We start from the raw sequence: 24,061 nt of genomic DNA, 5'->3' as shown, positions 1-24,061 counted from the left end.
GTTTAAACTCGGGATGATGTAGTGTGGAGGAGACAAGCTGATCAACTTTTAGCAACTAGAATAAGTTTGCTGGAGACAGAGTCCATGGAGAGTCTGCTATAAACCATGCCAAGTGAAGACCTAGACATTCTTAACAACCTGATAATTGGAGAAATAGTTGTTTCAAGAGATGTGCCTCCAAACACTATCTCAACTTCAATTGAGATAAATATGGATGATGTCCAAACTAAACCAAAAACACCAGAGGTTGCAGTCAACACAAAAAAGCAGATGTCTGAAGTTTGTCAACAACGATACAGAAATCCAAAGCAGCTCTTGTGCTTATTAATTGTTCGTATTGTAAATTTTGATTGTTAATGTTATATTGAGTTTCAATGCAGGAACCTCTAACGTAAAGGGAAAGGAAAGTGCTGTGTATTCATGTTTCTTCCTAGTTGGAACAAGGTCACTTTAAGAGTCCGATCACATGTCGTGTTGATAACATCATCGGCCGTTCGCACGAAAATGTGCAGTTAATCCTATCAGCCTGTGGAGTAAACACGTTTCCAATAAACCTCTTGTTCTTTTGTGCCTTTAAAAATACCACAGTCATCTCTTCTGTAATGATCTACATCAGTTTGATCAATTATACAGAATCTATTTTACCGTGGCGCTCTTCAACAGAATGAAAATTTACATTTCTTCCTTGTAGGTAGTGAGGTTAGAAATAACATGCAATTTAAAAACAAACAGGAATTGCATCACAAAAAATAGGTTATATTCTGCAAAGAAACTTAAAGGAAGACCGCTGTATATTGTTGACATCCACTTGTGTGTTTTATATCATCAGGGTGCCATGGGCCCACTTGGTCCTCCTGGTCTGTTTGGGCCTCCTGGAATAATGGGAAAAGCAGGCGAGCGAGGGCAGAAAGGAGAAAAGGGAAAACCCAGTTTGATGGTGAGAAACGGTTTACTGTTGCTGCTGTCATAGTCCTGAGGTTTGATCTGCACAGAGCGGTCACTAAACAATTGAATAGGTAATTTCTTCAGGTGCCTCACCTTCCTTCAGGTACCATGTTGTAGGTGGGCATTGGCAACCATGGACTCCCATTGGATGATCAATGATTATGCTTGGCAAGATACTATAGTAGTTCTCCCTTCTGCAGTATGGCCGACCAGGAAATGCTCCTGCTCTTACTGCCTGCCATCAGGTAGATTGGAAGGATTTACAGGCTGGTAATCAGCCACATTATGAATATATCTTCATGGCCAACCCAGAATTCCTGACGCAGAGGTAAGCAGGCTGCAACTGTGCCAGAGGACCTCACCCAGTCCATTCACATACCTCTAAACATTTAAACTAAAATATGATAATCCTTTTTCCTTGCCAAGATAGTTCAGATGTCAAGTTTTCTCTTGCCTCTTATGATTCTTTTTTCCTGTAAAAGTTAATTCAGACTATTGTACAGCAAGCTTGTTTTTTTTAATCCTCTTGAACAAATCTAACAGTCAACTCACATTTATTTCTTGTAATCGGCCCTTTAAAGTATTGTCCCAGACACACTTCAAGGTAATAATGTTCACAATGTCTGCTGTTTAACAGGGCCCTCTAGGTCTGATCGGCATTGCAGGTCTGGTCGGACATCGTGGACAAATTGTGAGTAGAGCATGGAACTTTATTTCTGGAGACTGTGTATTGTAAATGTAGTTGTTCATTTCTTTCTGTAGGATTCAAGAGTCAAAGTGATATTTCACAAATAGGCTTTCACTTTGCATATATTTTGTTGCAGGGTGAGCTGGGACCAATCGGATTACCTGGAAAAGTTGGGGCTAAAGGCAAGCAGGTATCCATGAAATATTATTCCGGAGATGATGATTACTCAATGTTTCAAATACACAGATAGTCTAATTATCAATGACTTACATTTACTTAGTGCAATTAATGTAGCAATCCCATTACAAGTGCTTGCTTCTCAAGATGCCATTTATACTGTTTTTCTGCAAAAGATTTATTACAAAGCGATGGCTTTCAATTATCCCACTCGCGGAAGAATCACGAATGCAGTTGTTATAAGAATCTTTGGTTGTTATAGGAGAAATACGCAAGCTATTTGTTTGGTGTGTACTTAGTTCCATTATTGGAAGAGACTATATTTCCAGGACCCCCAGTCAATCTGTTGAGGCATTATACACTGGGAGTCAGGACACAGTGTAGTCTTCAAGTCCAGGAACGTCAGAAAGAGGATAGGTGAGCCAAAAGGTTTGCAAAGTGAGGGAAGGGGTTCATAGAATCCCTACAGTGTTAAAGGAGGCCAATCGGCCCTTCAGGTCTGCACCAACCCTCTGAAAGAGCACCCTAACTAGGCCTACTCCCCGGGTCCCATCCTGTAACCTAACCTAACCTGCACATCCCCAAACACTAAGGGGTAATTGAGAATAGCCAATCCACCTAACCTGCAAATCTTTGGACTATGGGAGGAAACTGGATTACCCGGAGAAAACCCACATAGACACGGGGAAAGTGAAAACTCCACACAGTCACCCAAGGCCGGAATTGAACCCAAGTCCCTGATGCTGTGAGGCAGCAGTGTGAACCACTGTGCCACCATGCTGCACCAGTTGAGAATAAGGCATTGTAAATCATTTGGGTTGCCAGGTTGGTTGAGTGTGCTAGGCATGTGTGGTACTCTTGACATTGAAAATTCCTATTACAGTGCTACGTGTAGGTATAACTGGTACTACATCAGTAAGCAGGAATCAGCAATGGGGGTTTAATGAACATAGTCTCTTTTGATTAATCACTGACTTCATATAATGATTATAGTACACCATGAATATTAGCTGTGAACTAAAAGATTACCCAATTCTATGTACATTACCGTCTCACATCTTTCTATGTTTCTATTTCCAGGGTGAATTTGGACCTGTTGGAGTACCTGGACTAATGGGTGACATAGGACTTGAGGTTGGGAGGCACAGACACTTATTGCACTAAAATCATGGTTTTACTCCAATATATAGTTCACAAAAATGTTCAGTAGTATGTTCTGTGATATTCTGGAGGGAGTGTTTTCATTTTTTTTCCTAAAATGAAATACAACAAAATTACAAATTTCTGTTGAATTGCCTTATGAAAATCATGGGTACGATTCTCCGCTCCCCACGCCAGGTGGGAGAATCGCGGGAGGGCGGGGCGACACATGACACGCCCCCCCTGGCGCCCCCCGCGATTCTCCCACCCCCCGCTCGGAAGAATCGCCGCTCGCTGTTTTTCACGGCGACCGGCGATTCTCCGACCCGGATGGGCCGAGCGGCCTGCCGTTCGCGACCGGTTTATAACGGCGGCAACCACACCTGGTCGCTCCCGTCGTGAACATGGCGGGTTGGAGCCGGCCAACCTGTGCATGCGCGGCTGACGTCACTTAGGCGCGCCGGCCGCGACATTCTCGGCGCGCCGCCTTGACACAAGCGTCAAGGCCCGGCGGCCGAGAGTTACGGAGGGCCGCTCCCAGCCCCACGGGTGGGGGTGAATAAGGTGAAAAGAGCGGCCTCCGAGGCCGTCGTGAAACTCGGTCGAGTTCACGACGGCCTTCCCGATTTTTTGCGGGAGCGGAGAATTCCGCCCATATCTCTGTGGAAAATCTGCAGGTTATGTGGATTCCAAGATGGTACAATTCGTTTTAATTTCAATAAAGTGGAGAGGAAGATGATGATGTTGGAAGGCATTATATGAGCAGCTATCTTCAAAACATCTGTCACTTTGAAAGATTCCTGCAACATTACAGAACTTGGCACTGGTTTAAAAGATCAGAAGCAGCTGAGGCAATCTTAGTGCTGACTCCTGTATACAAAATCAATTTAGCAATCAAGCTGCTCCTACTCTGAGGTCTGTTTTCTGATATGTTCTCCCGCTTGGCTGAAATTGAGATTAATTCCTCTAACCTGATCTAAATTATTCTTTCTCTCGGCTCCTTCGGCCTTCCCTTCATTTTACAATCTAAAATCTGTAACGGCAGATGATTTGCCTCATTGAAACACAACGGGCCAGATTCCCTGATTCTGAGTCTAAGTGCAGAAGATCTATGGCATTTTACGTGTCAAAAATTGGCGCCGCCCCATCACCGATGCTGCGACCAGTGAGGGGTGGGCAGCTGAGCCACATAAAACTCCCGGCCTCCACGAAATAAACAGCCGGTAAATGTCAGGGTCGTAAAAAATGGCGCCGGCCGTGCGCGGACCCGACCTGCCAGATAGTGCCCCCATGGACACCCACATGCGAACCCCCCCCCCCCCCCCCCCCCGGCCCGGCCAGCAGCACAGCTCCCGCATGATTGTGGCGGCGCTGGACACCGTCCGCAGCCACCACGCCGGGTTCCCGAACCCTGGGACAAGAAGTGAACCGCACCGTCGTGAATCCGGCCCAGCGGGGGTGGAGCATCGGGGGAGGGCCTTAAGGTAACGCACTGAGTCCGTCCCTCATCATGCAGTGCGTACTGCGATAATGCTGTTTCGGAGGGAGAGGAGTATACAAAACCTGCGTCAAACAGGCGCCCCCCCCCCCCCCCCCCCCCAATTAGGACACTAAAGATTCATTTTCTGAGGGTCATTTTGCGGGATTGAAGGAGCTGGGAGAGAAGTATGGGCTGGAACAGGGGGAAAAATTGAGGTACATGCAGGTTTGAGACTTTGCCAGAAGGGAGATACAGAGCTTCCCAGTAGAGCCGGCTTCCACATTGCTGGGGGAGGTGCTGACGACAGAGGGACTGGAGAAGGGGGTAGTATCGGCAGTTTACGGGGCTATTTTGGAGGAGGAGAAGTCGCCGCTAGGAGGGATCAAGGAAAAGTGGGAGGAAGAGTTGGGAGAGGGTATGGAGGAGGGGTTCTGGTGTGAGGTGCACCGGAGAGTGAATGCCTCCACCTCGTGTACATGGTTGGGGCTGATACAGCTGAAGGTGGTGTATAGAGCGCACCTTACAAGGACAAGGATGAGCTGGCTCTTTCAGGGGGTAGAAGATGTGTGTGAACGTTGCGGGGGAGGCCCCGCAAACCACGAATATATTTTGGTCCTGTCCAAAGTTGGAGGATTACTGGAAGGAGGTGTTTAGAGTAATCTCTAAAGTGGTGCACGTGAAACTGGACCCCGGCTCCCGGACCAGCCGGGGCTGGAAACGGGCTCGGAGACAGATTTGTAGCCTTCAACTAGTCGATCGCCCAAAGGCGGATCCTGTTAGGGTTGAGATCAACTTCTCCACCCTGTGCTCCTGCGTGGCGGGGGGACCTGCTGGAATTCGTACACTTGAAAAGGTCAAATTTGAACTGAAGGGAAGGATGGAGAGGTTCTACAATTAATTGGCTTTATTCACTTTCAAGAATTGCATCACATCGAACATTAGTGGGGTTGGGGCTGGGAGGGTTGGAGGGAGGAGGACTGTATTGTTAATGGTGATGATGGGTGATTTCTGATTCCTATTTGTCATTTGTTTATGTTAATATGCGGGCCAATGTCTGGGCTTTGGTGGAAGGATGGGATCGTAGTTATTGATATGGGGATTGACATTACATTCGTTACTGACTATTGTTTATTGCAGGGTGTAAATTTGGAGAAAATGTGAAAAAGGAGGAGAATAAAAAATATTTTTTAAAAAACAGGCACCTCACCCGATTTCGTCATAAAAAAGGATTCTCCACCAGATTGCGAATTACGAAATCAGCGTCGGGGAATGGAAAATCTCGCCCCACGTCTTCATTTTTATTCATCTTTGCTTCTGGTTGTTTTCGAATCTGGTCGTGCCCTGTACTTTGGGTTCTTGACTCTTCACCTAGATTTTGTCAATTTTAATGAACACTTTCAGCAGGAAGGGTTTTCCTTGCCATTGTCCCCAAGAATGTTCATTTCCCTCAGACACAAATACCTGGATAAAAGGAGCGGAGACTCGGATGGCCTGGGTCCTGTTCCCTTGAAATACTACACCAGGTTTCCTGGTGCTGCCCTGAGGCGGAATGGTGGGGGAACGTGGCTTTCACATGCAGGAGATACAGGACAGGCTGGGCAATTACCTGAGGTGGGAATGGTGTTGCCTGCTTCCTGCCTCATTCTCTAGTTTGTTTGATGACTGGGCTCCCCAGGGCATGAACATTAACAGCTACGGAGATTCTGCAGGGTCCTGGGGGAAGACGGAAGAGTGGCAGGTGAAGGCTGGGCTTGCATTTTTAACCCATGCAGATTTGACACTAGCAGCAAGGATCTCCAACAGCAGCCAGAAAGTACTGATCTCCTGGCCTTGAAAAGCAACTGCAGACCTCCCTGCCCTTTTCATTGGTAGGGTTGTACCTTTGGCAATTTAAAGCGCTCATCAGAAAATCCATGGCGTGTCGGTGCTGGACCAAAGCGGCCTGCTACAGGTGCACTATTTCAATCTAGTAAAAACATGGGTGGGGTTTGTCATTATATGCAAACATGTAACCAATGAACACTCAGAATAGGACACAGCCAATGGGCAATCAGGACACTCAGAGGTGCCATCACCACAAGGGGGCATGACATAAACACTATAAAAGGGATGAGGCACTCACACCCTGCCTCTTTCCACAGACAGGCATGTAGAGAGTTAGACAGGGTTGATCAGCAGCATCACACCACAGCACATGGCTTAGAGCAAGCTGGTACAGTTAGACTGAGTTACTACAGTTAGATTAGCAGAGAGTCAAACTCATTTGAGAACTGTGTTAATAGTTCAATAAACACGTTGAACTCATTTCAGAGTCTGGAGCATCCTTTGGTTAAGACTGCAACAAGTAGCAGCCTGTGTTCTCCGAAGCAGCATAACACATCAGGGTTTGACAGGGGGCGGGGGAGGGAGGGGGTGAAAGGAGGGAGGCAGGGGGATGACAGAAACTCTCTGTGAGATGCTATTGTCGGAAATTAGTAGTTTAGCCTCGAATTTGATTTATGGATTACGCTGCTGTGACAGTTTGAAAGGAATAATTACTGACCTGTGGCACAACCTGTCATTTTGGCGGAAAATGAAATGTTATTTCTTTTTTGCTTGGAGACAGCACCTGCCCCAGGTGTGTTCTGGGAACAGTTTTTCATAAGGGAGTGGACATACGCCAGTTAGGTGGCTTGCTTAATGTTTGTTTCACACTTTATGAAGTGAAATCGTTTTTGAAAAATGTAAAATAACTCAAAAGATGTTAATTGTCTCAAACCCTTTTTTTTTAAAAACAAAAATACTAGGGCTTACCTGGTGAGAAAGGAGAAATAGGAGACCGTGGCAATCCTGCACCCATTGTAAGTATTTACTGTTACTGAGAAAGTCAAAAGCATCTAAACTTGAACAGTTGCCAAATATAGTATTTTTTCTTAAATCTCAAATAAAATTTAAAACTGGTTGTCAGTAAAACATGTAGCATTGATCATTGTACCCATACAACAGGAAAATCAAAGTCCAACTCCTACTCTTTCCAATCCCTTCATGCAACAGAGTTAAACTATTTCATTCTGAAACTTGCATCTTCGCAATTTCAGGATCAGTTATATGGTCAGCTGTTTTAAAGTGATACTTATGATTTAACATGGACCCCATACTTTTCAAACACCTGGGGGGCTTGGATTTCAATCCGCCTTTGGGAACCCAATTCATGTTCGAATTGCAAGCCATAAAACACAATGGGAAATGAATGCTTCACTTAAATTTCTTACAAATGTGACGAGTGATATCACCTGATACAGGGTCAAGCAGGTCTTATGGGAACCAAAGGTTTGACAGGACCCAGCGGTGAATTTGGACTCCAGGGAATGACAGGTAAAACGGGACAAATCGGAAACCCAGGACCAATGGTAAGTTGTTTGTTTTACTACAGGGCAGGATGTAATTCTTATGGAAATTATTACAGTGATGGCTTATTATTTAAATGTTCAATTGGGGGACCTTTATTATTTTGATTTCTGATCAAAGATTTTGGTTTATGATCTTCCCCGCCGGATGACGTGATCAGGTTCACACCCAAGTGGGCGAGCCTGATTAGCATATTTAATTATTAATTTGTATGTAATTATAGGGCATAAAGCCGTTGCTTGCCATAACTTCCCACTGAGCCAGCTTGAGGTCATGCAAATCGCGACTGGTTTTCAAAAATAATAAAGAGTTGTGATGACCACGCTGGGTGTACACAGGGAAATGTAGCCCCGAGATGGTGAGGCAGGGCACCATGGCATGCCACCAGCAGTGCCCCAATAGTTGCGTGGTGGGCGGAGAGCGGGGCCAGAAGTACCCTGATGCTGGCTTGGGGGGGGGTTGGCGACGCTTGTGCAGGGTCCTCGTGACGGTGGTGATGGGCTGAAGATTATTTTCAGTGCAGATCGGGGAGCACTTACAAGATAGTGCCCCGATCTCAGTGGAGCCAGCCTTCTGGGCTCTATCAGGCCCTGGGGAAAATCGTGCCCTGCAGATTCCCTGTCCACTGTGTGTCAGGAAATCTGGAGTGACACCTTTATCAGCTATGCACCTGGAGAGATAGTTGCCGTTTTTTAGCCTAAACCTGACACTCAGCTAGAAATTGGGAAAATCTCTCCCGAAATATCATCATTTGTAGACTGATGGTGATTACAGGAAACTGGCAATCTCCAGGTGCCGCCTAATTCCTAATTCAATCTCTGTGCTGGCTAATTCAATATCAGGCTGATTAACACAATATCCATGGTGACTAATTCAATGTCCCGTGCTGATTAATTCAATGTCCCGTGCTGATTAATTCAATGTCCCGTGCTGATTAATTCAATGTCCCGTGCTGATTAATTCAATGTCCCGTGCTGATTAATTCAATTTCCCGTGCTGACCAATTCAATGTCCCGTGCTGACCAATTCAATGTCCCGTGCTGACTAATTCAATGTCCCGTGCTGACTAATTCAATGTCCCGTGCTGATTAATTCAGTGTCCCGTGCTGATTAATTCAATGTCCCGTGCTGATTAATTCAATGTCCCGTGCTGACTAATTCAGTGTCCCGTGCTGACTAATTCAATGTCCCGTGCTGACTAATTCAATGTCCCGTGCTGACTAATTCAGTGTCCCGTGCTGATTAATTCAATGTCCCGTGCTGATTAATTCAATGTCCCGTGCTGACTAATTCAGTGTCCCGTGCTGACTAATTCAGTGTCCCGTGCTGACTAATTCAGTGTCCCGTGCTGACTAATTCAATGTCCCGTGCTGACTAATTCAGTGTCCCGTGCTGACGAATTCAATGTCCCGTGCTGACTAATTCAATGTCCCGTGCTGACGAATTCAATGTCCCGTGCTGATTAATTCAATGTCCCGTGCTGACTAATTCAATGTCCCGTGCTGATTAATTCAGTGTCCCGTGCTGATTAATTCAATGTCCCGTGCTGATTAATTCAATGTCCCGTGCTGATTAATTCAATGTCCCGTGCTGACTAATTCCGTGTCCCGTGCTGATTAATTCCGTGTCCCGTGCTGATTAATTCAGTGTCCCGTGCTGACTAATTCAGTGTCCCGTGCTGATTAATTCAGTGTCCCGTGCTGATTAATTCCATGTCCCGTGCTGACTAATTCAATGTCCCGTGCTCACTAATTCAATGTCCCGTGCTGACTAATTCAATGTCCCGTGCTGACTAATTCAATGTCCCGTGCTGACTAATTCAATGTCCCGTGCTGATTAATTCAATGTCCCGTGCTGATTAATTCAATGTCCCGTGCTGACTAATTCAATGTCCCGTGCTGATTAATTCAATGTCCCGTGCTGATTAATTCAATGTCCCGTGCTGACTAATTCCATGTCCCGTGCTGATTAATTCAATGTCCCGTGCTGACTAATTCAATGTCCCGTGCTGACGAATTCCATGTCCCATGCTGACTAATTCCATGTCCCATGCTGACGAATTCAATGTCCCGTGCTGACGAATTCAATGTCCCGTGCTGACGAATTCAATGCCCCGTGATGAATAATTCAGTGTCCCGTGCTGATTAATACAATGCCCCGTGATGAATAATTCAGTGTCCCGGTCGCGATCTTCCGGCCATGCTGCACCAGAATGTATCCCGCTGCGGTGCTGCGTGGCCATTGAAATCCGGGAGACCACACTCCTGGTATCCGTCCGCGTCGCAACATTGCAACGGGAATCCCGCTCACCATAGGTGGGATCACTTTATGGCAAATCTGCTTAATGGAGTGAGGCAGTAACAAAGATGTTATGGAAACAAGACAAAATGGGTGATAATTTAAACTGGTGCAAGAATGTGAGGCTCCCAGCCTTGTTATGCTATTTAAATTTCCAATCTGCTTCCTTAAGAGCAGTTTGGCTTCCCACCCTCCTGCCACCCCATCCCATGTCCATTTGAACCGCAAGTAGTGACTTGGACTAGGGATTCAGAACTTTTAATTCCTTACCCTCCTCGATCTGACCCAAATTTACCCAGCTGCTAGGGTTACAATTTCCCCCAAATTGAGAGATTTTTTAAAAAATCTCTTAAAATTCTTTTCCATTTTTTACTGATGATCCTAAATTGTTGCACTTTAGATACTGGACCAGTTGAAATAACTTTTCAGGATTTGCTTTGTGAAAACATCTCAATGTTGAACACATACGTTACTTCTCCTCCTAAATTTATTTTCTTTTCTGAAACGGGACCAGTTTTTCCTCCGACCGAATGCTTCATCCTTCATCCAGTTTAGTAAATCTCTGCCGCACCTTCTCACTGGCCTTTGACATCCTTCCTAACTTAAACTAACAATGCCAGTTTCTCAGAATAAATTTTATGGTACTTCTGTGCTGAATAACGTACACTTGCTTGAATGAAGAGCGTGATTGGGGGGAGGTTTTGCGGTCAGTTGGTCGTGTCTCTACCTCTGAGCAAGAAGCTCTGGGTTCAAGTCCCACTCCAGAACTTGATGACAACAGAAGGTGTGTTCATAACATGACCAAACGGGTTGATTGTCAACCCACAAATCCTTCCAACAAAACTTTGGCAAACAGTACAAGTGGCAGAAGCTCCTGAGCAGCCATGCTTGATGGGGAATTGCTCCCCTCAAGCTATAACCTCTGGCTTCAGGAAACAACCTGTTCCATGAAAGCAAGTTACAGGAAACAGGTGTATGATCTTTATTGTCACAAGTAGGCTTACATTAACATTGCAATGAGGTTACTGTAAAAATCCCGTAGTCGCCACACTCCAAAGATTTTCTCGGTCTGCCTTGTGTGTCTATAGACATGGGAAGTCTTCTAAGACATCATAAAATTAATTCTGGTGTGTTCAACCTCTTTGGTCATGTATGCAAGAGGGCAGCACGGTGGTGCAGTGGTTCGGACTGCTGCCTCACAGCGCCAAGGACCCAGGTTCAATCCTAACCGCGAGGTCACTGTCCAATGTGGGAGTTTGCAGATTCTCCCCGTGTCTGTTTGGGTCTCACCCCCACAGCCCAAAAGATGTGCAGGGTAGGTGGATTGGTCACACTAAATTTCCCCTTAAATGGAAAACTATAATTGGGTACTCTAAATTTAAAAGAAATCATGTATGCCATCAATTTGATGTTAAATAATTTGCGAAGAACAATGTTCCTTAAGCCAAATATAATTGGGTAGAATTGTATAGAATGTACTGCACAAAAACAGACCATTCAGTCTAACTTGTCGATGCTGATTTTTATGTTCCAAAGGGTGTCTCCTCCTAAGCCTCTTCATCTAACCCCATCAGCATAGCCTTCTATTTCTTCCTCCGTCACTTTTTAAAAACCTAATTTCCCCTTAAATGATATTGTTAACTCAAGTTTCAGTAACTGAGGCATCAAAATCTGCCATTCTTAAATAATGGAATGCATCTTTTCAGGGACCAGATGGACCAGCTGGAGAAACAGGCCCAGTAGGGAAACCAGGAATGGAGGTTGGTAAAAACGTTGGGATTCTTGGCCTTTGGATGGCTGAATAGGGGTGGGGAATAAAATGGCATCTGTTCATGACTTAAATGTGTGCTCATTATATTTTACAATGCCGCTCCTCCTTTTATCATGAATTTATAGTTGGAAATGTATTTCTTGAATATTAGGGTCCTCTTGGAGAGCACGGACAACAGGGTGGAGTTGGCCAACCAGGCAGAATGGTAAATATTACTGTTTGAATAAACAAAACAGAAAGATAAGTAATCACTGCTCAAAAAACATTTCAAGCGCTTCATGTGAAATGTTTGCACCTTTTAGGGTCCAAGAGGTCAACAAGGGTCCGAAGGCCAAATGGGGATCAAAGGAGCAAAGGTGAATGCACCGTTGAACTACTGACTACATTAATCCAAAATGAAATGGAGACCTTTCATTTTAACAAGACTTCCGAGGCAGTATTATCTTCTCACAGATCTTTCACATGTTGGTGAATTGATGAAGGAATGAGCAAATTTACAAGAGTTGGTGCTGGTTCAGTTTCACCTACATTACAATGTATTTTTCGGCACAGGACTCATAAAAGTCTGTGCTTTCTATATGCTTCATAATTTATAGAATTTCCACTAAAGATCTGTCACCTGTGGGATAACCCCGACTTGGCCTTGCCAGATGGCAGAGCACCAAATGCCCCATTAAAAGTAAACACTATGAAAGGAATGTCATTAAATCTGAGGTAACCCAAAGGGGGGGGGGGGGGGGGGGGGGGGGGGGGGGGGGGAGAGAGTCCTCGGATTTTTTGGTTACTGAGCAGCTCGAATTACTTTATTTTATTTCAGTGTTCTTCAAAAGGTTGTGGAATTTTCAGTCTTCCGGCTGACGGCTCCTTTGAAAGATGAATTCAGCCAAATGTGCACAAGACAAAATCCTTGTGCAGTCACACAAATGTACCTTACAAAACTAGCATGAGTCTGGATAAGATGATATGGCTTCCCAGTATTGAGCCTATTAAAATCTGTCTCAGCTAAGCTAAAGGAAAGACAGGGACCGGGACTTCCCGCCAGCGTGTTTTCCGAAGGCGGAGGCAGCTCGGCATTGGCTGCCGGCAGGACCACAAAATCCCGCCGAGGTCTATGCTGTTTTGTATGGCTTGCTTGCCCTTCTGGAAGTTCCCGCCGGCGAGAAGAGACGGAAAGTCCCGCCTTAGCTTTTACCCGGCATTTTTCATAACCGCTGAATGTCTCATTACACTTTACAGCCGACCAAGTAAGTTTTGAAGATGCAATGTGGGAAACATGACAGCAAAACGCCCAGAAACAGCAATGTGCAAAGGAACCAGATAATCTGCTTTTTGTGACGTTGATTGAGGGAGGAATATTGGCCAAGACATTATGGATAGCTCCCGTGCTAGTCTTGAAAGGTTGTCAGGAGATCTATTAGCAGGCAGATTAGGCCTTACTTTAATGTCTCATCTGAAGTGCGACACTTCCGACAGTGCAGCATTCCCTCACTGCGGCACTGGACCGTCAGCTTCGATTTTGTAATTCCGAAGCCTAGAGGATGACTGATGTGTTATCTGTGTTGGTCTAACATCGACTGCGACTGGATGCCGTAAAATGCGAAGCAGGCGTCCGACACAGGAGATGGTCCAACACTGTTTTATTGAACCTGTTGATTGCTGTACATAATCTGCTGTGGGTTGGCACTCTATTAACCTAACTGATAACCTCCTACTAGCTTGACCAGACTAGCTCTCTATCACATGGTGATGATGTTCATTGGCCTGTGCACTGCAACTATCTCCCTGGCCGTGTCCTGTGAGAGAGGGAGAGCTTTAATGCCCTGTGGGCTTTATAGTAGTGGTGTCCTGTCTGGTGATTGGTTGTTCTGTGTCGTGTGTGTTCATTGGTTATCCTGTGTGTCAATCACTGCCTGTCAGCATCTCATGGTATACATGAGTGGATATTATGACAGTGACGATCCCAGAACCTTATGATTAAGGGTGATACCAACTGAGCCACGGTTATATCAACAATGGTTGGACTAAGCCTCTGGATGCAGCTTCTGCCGATTGCCAAAGCTTTCGCTTTGGCAAAGAGACGGTCTGGAAACATTGGCTCTGAAATTCTGTGATCCCACTCCCCCACTGTATTCATGGCACAGCGCCACTGTCATGCATTGATCTCAAGCACATCTTGACCTATCTTGATCCAACAATCAGAATAGATGAGTAACATGAGCAGCTTTCCTGTGCCAGAATTGCACAACTGAAGCATCCCTAGAAAGGATAGAAAAAAGCCTAATCATCGACATGTTTATTTGTGATGATAAACATTTGCCCTTTCTCAAGAATGCCTTGGTCTGCTACTTTTGTGTATCACCTGACAGGTAATGGTTACCAGCAGCCGAAATGGAACTGGCAGAAATTCCACAGAAGAGTGTCATCCTGCCAGTCTTGCCCCCTTTCCTCACAGCAGTAGGAACGAATTGTCAGCTGTTCATCTTTCCCTCAGGAAAATGTTGGTGCATTCAAAACAGGACTACGGCCGACAACAATTCCAAAGAAATTGGGAACTTGACTGCCTCGCTCTACTCGAGTCAGGTCTACTCTTGACTGAGTATTTATACGCGCTTTAAGAGGCGGGATTTGCCGACCCACCCCGGCGGGTCAGAGAATCGACGGTGGTCAACATGAATCCTGCCCCGCCGTCCTCCGAATTCTCCGGCCCCTAAAAATCACCCCAGTGTGAATTGCGCTGCCTCGGAGAATGGCAGGGACCGGCGTGACTCAATGGGCCCCGGGATACCTGAATTCTCTGGCCCATGATGGGCCGAAGTCCTGCCCATTTTTTACCAGTCCTGCCGGCATAAATTGGAGTAGGTCCTTACCAGCGGAAACCTGCCGGCACGGGCGCCTCCGGCGTTCTTGGAGGGGGGGGCCACGGGGGGATCTGGCCCCGGGAGGTTCCCCCACGGTGACCTGGCCCTTGATCGGGGCCCACTGATCCGCGGGTGGGCCTGTGCCGTGGGGGCATTCCATTCTTCCGCACCGGCGGCTGTAGCAGTCCGCCATTGCCGGTGTGGAAACAAACCTCCGCACATGCGTGGGGATGATGCCAGCACACGCTGGTGCTCCCGCGCATGCGCCAACTCGCGCCGGCCGGTGGAGGCCCTTCGGCACCGGTTGGTGTGGCGCCAGCCAAGCCCCTTTCCCGCCGATCAGTGGTGCTCAAACCACTCCGGGACGGGCCTAGCCCCTGAAGGTGCGGAGGATTCCGCACCTTTGTGGCGGCCCGATGTTGGAATGGTTCACGCCACTCCGTCCCGTCGGAGTTGCGCGCCCATTGATTACGGCAGAATCACGCCCAGGATCTGTGGGAGATGAGAATGTGATGTGCTGTTCCATCCATCATTGGAACAGGCTGCCTAATCCAGGAGGTACAGAAATGTTGACAAAATAGATTATCCAATCTGAGAGTGCATTGTTTTAAATAAACAAAACTAAAAAAATATATATGTACAAAACTAATATGGACATCAGAACTTAACCCCTTACATCAGCAACTGGAGTTAACATTATTTCTAATTTTTTTTTAAGGGTGACAATGCGATTACCGGAAATCCAGGAAACACAGGAAACCCAGGAAGAATGGTCTGTACCCAAAAGCCATTTGATAATTGCTTCATCTTGTAAACCGATTGCAATTCCCTTGTTTAAAAATGTTATAAAATGATGGCACTCAGTGATCTAGGGATACTCTCTTCTGTCTTTTAGGGAAGGAGAGGGAAAACAGGATCAAGAGGACTAAGAGGGAAGAAGGGCTTAAAGGTAAATTGGGCCCTTTGTACCGCTGGTTATTTATTTATTCAGGATTCATGTTAAGTTTCACTAAGGAATGTTTGGTAAAAAAAATCTTTGATTTTGAAAATGCCTGTAACTAAAAGTAATTCACAGAAATGGTGTTCTGTTTGTAGTGCTGAGGCACATTAGTGAATACCCGGATATTTGGATGGATTTTCATAAACATTAACACAGCAATGAAGTTACTGTGAAAATCCTCTAGTCACCACACTACAGCACATGATTGGGTGACTGAGGGAGAATTCAGAATGTCCAATTAACCTAGCAAGTACATCTTTCAGGACTTGTGGGAGGAGACCCACGCGAACAGGGGGGAACATGCAGACTCAGCAAAGTGACCCAAGCCGGGAGTCGAACCTGGGACCCTGGCACTGTGGATTTTGGGGGGAAACCTTCAAAAAACATTAATTAATTGATAACTTTACACCTTCTTAAAAGAAACTCCTTTCAATAAAAGTGTCGATTATCCAAATCTTTTTCTGAAGCTAAAATTGGAACAGCAGTTTCAACACTATAATGGATGTCTGGGCTCTCAGCTCAGGATGTTTGGTAAGGCTTGGCAGAAAGCCCAGATATCCATTATAGTGTTGAAACAGCTGCACACTGGGGAAAACATTGCCGAATTAACAGCTCTGATTTTCTGATCAATTCAGTCAATTCCGCAGTGTTTATTTACACATGATACAGAGGTTTCAAGTGCTTGCTATATCAGCTATTGAAATCTTAAATGGTGCAGATAATTGACACCTTACTGAGCTGTGGTAAAACTAGTCTTTTTTTTAAGAAGTGGAAAGTTATGAATGAATGTGTTTTGTTATGACAGGTCACAGGTGAAGTTCTCAAATTTGGTAACCCATGCAAGGCCCCCCAATTTGTTACTGTCTGGCTGGGATACCCACATATTGTTAAGACCTGGATGAAGAGAGATTGGAACATAGGAATTCGGAGCAGAAGTAAGCAATTTAGCCCTTCATGCCTGCTCCGCCATTCAATCAGATCATGGCTGAACTCTTCCTGGTCTCAAAGCCACCTCCATACCTGTTTCCCATATCCCTTTAACCCCTTTTTATATTTTTATATACATATATAAAGCCATCTCCCTTTCTTTATTCAACTCCTGCTGATCGCAACTAGATTGATCTAAAAAAAACATTCCCTTTGTTGACACCATTTCCCATTTACGTTTTAAAAGAAACCAATTTAACCCGGCTTTCTTGAGTTGAATATAAAGTGAGTTTATTAACTACCAAAGACAAGAAAATGATAAAAACACATGCAGATACATGATACTGATTAGAAGTGATAAAAATGGAGTCCTAAGTGTTTTAAAAAGTATATGAAACAGTTCTCGACTCGTAACATTGTGATTGGTGTGATTTGAGATTCCGATAGCACTGTCTTCGGCAGGCGAATAGTCAGTTTTGAGATTCCGGTGTTCTGAAGTTTGCCGGAGAAACTTCCCTATTTCCATTGCAGCTGCGGTCTTTGCTGACTTGGCTTACTTAGACAATCAGGGAGAGAGAGATGGAGATAGAACATAGAACAGTACAGCACAGAACAGGCCCTTCGGCCCTCGATGTTGTGCCGAGCCATGATCACCCTATTCAAACCCACGTATCCACCCTATACCCGTAACCCAACAACCCCCCCTTACTTTTTAGGACACTACGGGCAATTTAGCATGGCCAATCCACCTAACCCGCACATCTTTGGACTGTGGGAGGAAACCGGAGCACCCGGAGGAAACCCACGCACACACGGGGAGAACGTGCAGACTCCGCACAGACAGTGACCCAGCCGGGAATCGAACCTGGGACTCTGGAGCTGTGAAGCATTTATGCTAACCACCATGCTACCGTGTTGCCCCAAATATACCTGCAAAAAGCTTTTGCAGGGGTGCTGCTGCTGGATTTTTGCTTCTGTGTCACCAACTTACTGACACCCAGAACTGGTTCAAACACACACACACTCACATGTTGGGCAGCTTTTCAGCTGGCTTTTATCCCAATCTTTGTGTATTCCTGGAAGTTCAAATCCACAAATCCGTCTGGACATTATGCACAGGATATCTCTTGTTGAGAATATACTCATCTCCCGTTATGTCCCTATGTCTCTGCCAGAGATGGCAATTAGTTTCTGTATGCCTTGGAAGTATCTTTGTCTGGAAAGAGGGTGGTTCCATTGTTTCTCAGAGTATCAAACCCCAGCAATTCAGCCATTGATTGACTTTAAACCCTCACCATCTTTGGCCTGTATGGCCATTACAGATCGTATCCAAAGTCCAATATTTCCAGGCGTAATTCAGTGTTTTCCTTCATGATTCTGACATTTTTAAAGCTTTTTATTACACATCCAACTGGCATTATAGGGTTCATTGGTCCTATACAGAGCATATAGTTGGTGAATGGGCATGGAAGTACTATCCTTTGACATGGAGGTGGGTGGACTGGCATAGCTTGGGCATGGAGAGTATGATGGGGCATGGGGATGGTGAAGGACATGAGGTAGCATGGATGGGGAGTGTATGGGGGGCGGGGTGAGAAATAAAGGGCCACGTTTCTTTTATTGTAACTGGGATGAAGCCCCGGAGCACCGAGGATGGCTATTGCAACAGCCTGTCTCGACATCCCCTGTAGCTGCCTCTGAACTTGTTTTGGGAGCAATAGATCCACCTGTGAGCACCTGACTTCCCCCCCCCCCCCTCCCCTATCCTCCCCCCTTTCCCTCCCTACCCTCCCTGGAATAAAAATCCCACCTTTGCAGGCACTTTCTCCCAAGGCAGGCTTGTCAAACTGGGAAATCACCCGACTCCTGCTACCCAGCTCAAAGATTAAAAACCCAGCCCGTTAAAGCTGGTGAATAAGTTCCATCATAAGGAGTTGGGACCCACCATTCAGAGTGTTTTTTTAAGAATCTAGAAAAGACAAGGTAAAAGTGCCAAAATCTCACGACCAAACGGGAGAATGTTAAATAGTTCATCTCATAATACAACAGGAAAACTCCACGAGTGATGCCTGTGATGGGATTTTTATTGTTTTTTTAACGTGTTTTAGTTATGCTTTCTCTTTCCTGTGTTTCTTAATATTATTCCACAACACTGCGCTTTGTTTCGTCTCACTCTTCATTATGGCAATGCAAAGGCTGAAGCGGGTTTTTATCAAAGAAGTGACTCAGATGGGGAAATGCACATCAGGCCAAGGGTCCCTCTCAGTTGGACGCATGGCCACGCTTGCGCACATCATAGAATTTACAGTGCAGAAGGAGGCCATTCAGCCCATCCAGTCTGCACTGGCTCTTGGAAAGAGCACCCCACCCAAGGTCAACAACTCTACCCTATCCCCACAACCCAGCAACCCCACCCAACACTAAGGGCAATCTTTGACACTAAGGGCAATTTATCATGGCCAATCCACCTAACCTGCACATCTTTGGACTGTGGGAGGAAACCGGAGCACCCGGAGGAAACCCACGCACACACGGGGAGAACGTGCAGACTCCGCACAGACAGTGACCCAAGCCGCATGTTAAAGGAATCATTGATCGTGTGCAGCCTGTTTCAGTGCGCGGGACATTGTGGCTTTTCTCGGGTATCACAGCTGAAAGAGAGCATTCGTTTTCGGGCTGGAGGAGATGGTGAAGAGAGGGGCATGGTCATGGAGGGCCGTAGAAAAAGAGGATGGTTCTCCCCGTGTCCGCATGGGTCTCACCCCCACAACCCAAAGATGTGCAAGGTAGGTGAATCGGCCACGCTAAATTGCCTCTTAATTGGAAAAAGAGAATTGGGTACTCTAAATTTATTTGAAAGAAGAAAAGAAGGATGAGAGAATGCATATAGAATCTAATTTACCAGAGGCTCCAGTGTGAGTTTAACTGTGCTGTCCTTTATCCAGATGAATGGAAAATAATTAGTTCATCGAGTGTGGTTTTACCTGATCAGGGTTCCATCAGTTAGAGCTTCACTGCAGATACATCTGTTTTCCACTAAAACATACTTGTCTTTGCCTAATTAAAGAAAATGCTGATTTTAAATTTCCTCTATTTTAGGGCACAAGAGGTAAAACAGGTCGCACAGGGCCACCTGGATCAACTGGACCTTCTGTAAGTTGGATATTTTTAATGCTGAGTCACTGGGGTAAATTTTCACCGTTTCTGGTTGGAGCTTGAGCATTTCTTGGGTGAATGGCAGAAAGGAAGATTGAGTGGAGAGAATCACCATCCCTTATAGAATCTGCAAGCAGAGCCTTCCATTCATTCCATTTTCTCCTCTGCGCTCTGCCTAGGTGATGCTTAACACCAGACAAGTAGCAAGGACAAAAAGAAGTAATACCCCGATGCAAAATTGTCAGGTTTGGATACAAAGTAATATTTCCCGATTAATACTGGCACAATTATCGGAAAGACCACATGCCAGATAGGTGTGGGACCATGAACATGCTCACGGTGTATGTTACATTAATGGCTAACTTCAGTCTCAGTCTAATTTCAGCCAGGAAATTATCAATATTCAGTGAGTTATTTTTTAGCAAGCCAGTTGAGAATAATGCAACCTCCTGATTTGGTCATTTACATTCTGTTCTATGTGAGGTTGGTAAATATAAGAACTGAAGAAGGCCGGTTGAGCCTGCTCACACAATCAGTTATATATAGTTGCTCTGCACTTTAACTCCCACTTACTGACACAAACTCCATGTCCCTTAGCCATATCACAACAGGGAACAATAGATAGCGGCAATGTATTTTTGACTAGTTTTTGTGTCATCCAAATTAAATATGACTTTTACGCACATTTACTCATACTTAAACAAGAAGGTGTACTATTTGAAATAGTTATTTCAGTAAGTGGTGGGGGCTAGCTCCAAAATTAACATGCACAGCCACAGTTTTATCATTTCGCGGCTGCGTAGTTAGGTTGGATTATCTCACTTGCCTGGGAATGGGGGACACGACATTGGTCCAACAGCAGGAAGTCCAGAAGGCGATTGCCCAGTTTTGATCCACACAAATGTGATCTGATGGAGGTGATCATAGGATCCCTACAGTGCAGAAATTAGCCTTTCGGCCCATCGAGTATGTACCGATCCTCTGAAAGAGCATGGTCCATTTTCTCTCCCCCCATCTACCCTGCCCTATCCCTGGAACCTAACCTGTGCATCCCTGGACACTAAGGCGCAATTTAGCACGGCCAATCCACCTAACCTGCACATCTTTGGAATGCGGGAGGAAACCAGAGCACCAGGACACCCATACAGACCCGGGAGAAAATGCAAAGTCCACACAGTCACCCAAGGCCGGATTTGAACCCGGGTCCCTGGCACCATGCGGCAGCATTGTGAACCGCTGTGCCACCCCCATGTTAAGGAGAATGGACTGAATGTGGAAAATAATTGGTTGTGTTGGGTAATGGGGAGGTTGGGGAATGTATCCAGTTCACATTTGTAAAGCGTTTTGAAACGTGATGTACTCCCAAAAAATCCCAAACTGAGAATAACGTTAATTGACCACATTTCAGCTGCTGTTATCAACATGGCTGTTCTAATGCCATGCTCCAAATGTATTACAACAGTTCCCCATATTGTGCGGCGAAGGAAAATTGAAGTTCAATCAAGTGGAAGTTTCTCTTGAATCAACCTTGCTGCTCATCTTAAAACTATTCTGAGAACAAAATCCTCTCCATGACATCCATATGAGAGGATTTCTGCTGTATTATCTGGCTTAATTGGAAATCCATTCCTTAGAAACACATTTTTGTTTTTGCTACACAGGGTTCAAAGAAACACCTTCCTCATCCACCCCTACCTTCACACACTACTGCATGAAAATGAAAACGAAAAATGAAATGAAAATCGCTTATTGTCACGAGCAGGCTTCAATGAAGTTACTGTGAAAAGCCCCTAGTCGCCACATTCCGGCGCCTGTTCGGGGAGGCTGGTACGGGAATCGAACCGTGCTGCTGGCCTGCTTGGTCTGCTTTAAAAGCCAACAATTTAGCCCAGTGAGCTAAACCAGCCCCTGTTGCAGTGTGATACACGTTATCCCATGGTGTTGATTAATATATCACTTAAACTTTGTGGAAACAATTTCAAACCATGGGCTGGGATTTCCATGCCCCTGCCCCCCCCCCCCCCCCCCCCCCACCCTCCGCCTCCCCCCCTCCCCCCTCCATGGCAGGCTTTCGGGCAGCTCGCCATAGGCTGCAGGCAGGATCTTCCAGTCCCACTGTTGTCCACGGCTTGCCTGTCGCGCTGCCGGGGAACCCGCCCCTGAAGGGGTCTCGTTCCTGCTGACGGGAAGGGCTGCAAAACCCTCCCCATTGTCTCAACTCCTAGATCTCTTGCAGCCATAGAAAGTACTTCAGCCAGTATGTCAAACTGCATAAGGCAATGTCATTATAGCCAAGATAAAATAACTTCAGATTTATTTTTTTTGGAAGAACATTAATGATTGACCTTCAGAGAGGGGGAATTGCAGGATAACTGATTAGTCAATCTCAGTCTTGTATTCTTCCACAGGGAATTCCGGGAGTAAGCGGAGAAAAGGGTATTCTTGGTCCAAAAGGACAAAAGGTAATTGGACCATTTACGTGTGCAACATGCTGCTTGAACTGTCAAGAATTGCTACTGAACATTATCACAGCTAAAATGCCTCTTTTGTTAAAGGGATTAATAGGAGATCCAGGCCTTTCTGGGCCACTTGGGGATCAGGGGAAGAAGGTATGTGGAAGAACGTTTCAATGTTGCCTGTTGATAAGATGAGCTTTATGTAGTTTAGTGATTAGTTTTACTTCTGCTGGTTCCTTAAGAACTGGCAAAGCAGCAGAATATATCTGTAATATGAGTGCCAGTTTAAGGGCAGAGTGCATGACTCCCTAATGTTCTGGTTGATGCGCAGGTCCTGTATAAAGTGGACCCCTGGTTTGATTCTGTCCATGCTGCTTTAGGTGAGGTCAGCCAACGACTGGCTTGTACGGTTGTCCCTGAATTGCAGACGACAAACGTTACTTCTCGCCTCTCGTTGCTATGGTTGTCATCGTTCCTGCTGGAATGTGGGCGGTGAAAGTTGAGGGGAGAATTATGCTTGCCTGTGACCTCCCCCATGGACCGACCGAACCCCTGACTGACCTCAATGCCTGGCCTATGCAGAAAGGCTGAGGTGCTAAAGGTCTGAGTGCCTTTAAATCTGACACACAGTAAGAAGTCTTCCAACACCAGATTAAAGTCCAACAGGTTTTTTTCAAATCACTAGCTTTCGTTTCTTCAACCTACCCCTTGAAAAATGAAAATGAAAATCGCTTATTGTCACAAGTAGGCTTTAAATGAAGTTACTGTGAAAAGCCACTAGTCGCCACATTCCGGCGCCTGTTCGGGGAGGCTGGTACAGGAATTGAACCGTGCTGCTGGCCTGCCTTGGTCTGCTTTAAAAGCCAGCGATTTAGCCCTGTGTGCTAAACCAGCCCCTCTTCAGTCACCTGAGGAAGGAGCAGTGCTCTGAAAGCTAGTGATTCAAAACAAACATGTTGGACTTTAACCTGGTTTTGTAAGACACCTTACTGTGCTCACCCCAGTCCAATGCCGGCATCTCCACATCATGGTTTTAGATCTGATGATAATGAAGCTCTTTTTCATTAGCACCACCTAATGGCTTAGTTCAGTATGAACTGAGACCGCATAGATTTCAGTGGGTCCAATGCAATAAATGACAGTCATTAAAATATAAACAGCATAATTAATGTGCATAAAGTCTGCTGAGCAGTTTTAGTATTGATATGTATATATATTATATATTCTAATAAATGTCGTATGAGCCAAAATGTTATCCCTATTGTCAAACACTGCTGGCATCTAAACTCAGTAAAGCCTGTTATATTTAAATAGATTTTGAAAACTACTCTCATGGCTTATCAGATAAATAAATACTTGATGATTCTTATCACCGACAAAAACCGCTAGGTTCATAAATTTGCAGATGTAAGATTCCCTTTGGTAATTAGCAGTAAAGTTATATGGTGATGGGTAAAAGTATGTTCTGAAGGTTTGAATACATTTTTCTGTCTCATTGTTTCAGGGGAAATCAGGACCCGAAGGTTTAGCAGGATTGCCGGGTCGTAGGGGTGAACAGGTAAATACCACACCCTAGATCTAATTGGGTGTTAAATAGAAACAACAGACCTGTGTTCTGCATGAAAGAATGCTGAGTGGCATTGTCACATTTTGGGGTTTGTCAGTTTTGCCTGATATATTTCCTGGTACGGCTTGCCAGCCAATTGCTCCTGTCAGTTTTGCACCCTCTACAATCTGGAGAGTGTCAATTCTGTCCAACGTGCGGGTAAGTGATTAAC

At 45.4% G+C, this 24,061-nt stretch overlaps 1 protein-coding gene across 1 annotated transcript in view; it reads left to right on the top strand.

The window, feature by feature from the left end:
• LOC119955647 (collagen alpha-1(II) chain-like) overlaps positions 1-24,061 on the top strand; it is a 120,826-nt gene that overhangs the window by 71,479 nt on the left and 25,286 nt on the right. The window contains exons 25-39 of the mRNA XM_038782068.1: positions 830-937; positions 1,583-1,636; positions 1,770-1,823; positions 2,891-2,944; positions 7,217-7,270; positions 7,712-7,819; positions 11,822-11,875; positions 12,038-12,091; positions 12,189-12,242; positions 15,463-15,516; positions 15,640-15,693; positions 19,771-19,824; positions 22,236-22,289; positions 22,383-22,436; positions 23,788-23,841. Of these exons, the coding sequence (XP_038637996.1) occupies positions 830-937; positions 1,583-1,636; positions 1,770-1,823; positions 2,891-2,944; positions 7,217-7,270; positions 7,712-7,819; positions 11,822-11,875; positions 12,038-12,091; positions 12,189-12,242; positions 15,463-15,516; positions 15,640-15,693; positions 19,771-19,824; positions 22,236-22,289; positions 22,383-22,436; positions 23,788-23,841 (918 nt within the window). The remainder of the gene's footprint in view (positions 1-829; positions 938-1,582; positions 1,637-1,769; positions 1,824-2,890; positions 2,945-7,216; positions 7,271-7,711; positions 7,820-11,821; positions 11,876-12,037; positions 12,092-12,188; positions 12,243-15,462; positions 15,517-15,639; positions 15,694-19,770; positions 19,825-22,235; positions 22,290-22,382; positions 22,437-23,787; positions 23,842-24,061) is intronic.

Source organism: Scyliorhinus canicula, chromosome 21 (genome assembly GCF_902713615.1).
Source record: "Scyliorhinus canicula chromosome 21, sScyCan1.1, whole genome shotgun sequence".
Classification (NCBI taxonomy): domain Eukaryota; kingdom Metazoa; phylum Chordata; class Chondrichthyes; order Carcharhiniformes; family Scyliorhinidae; genus Scyliorhinus; species Scyliorhinus canicula.
Note: the sequence above shows the minus strand (reverse complement) of the source record. Positions and strands in the feature narration are given on the sequence as shown.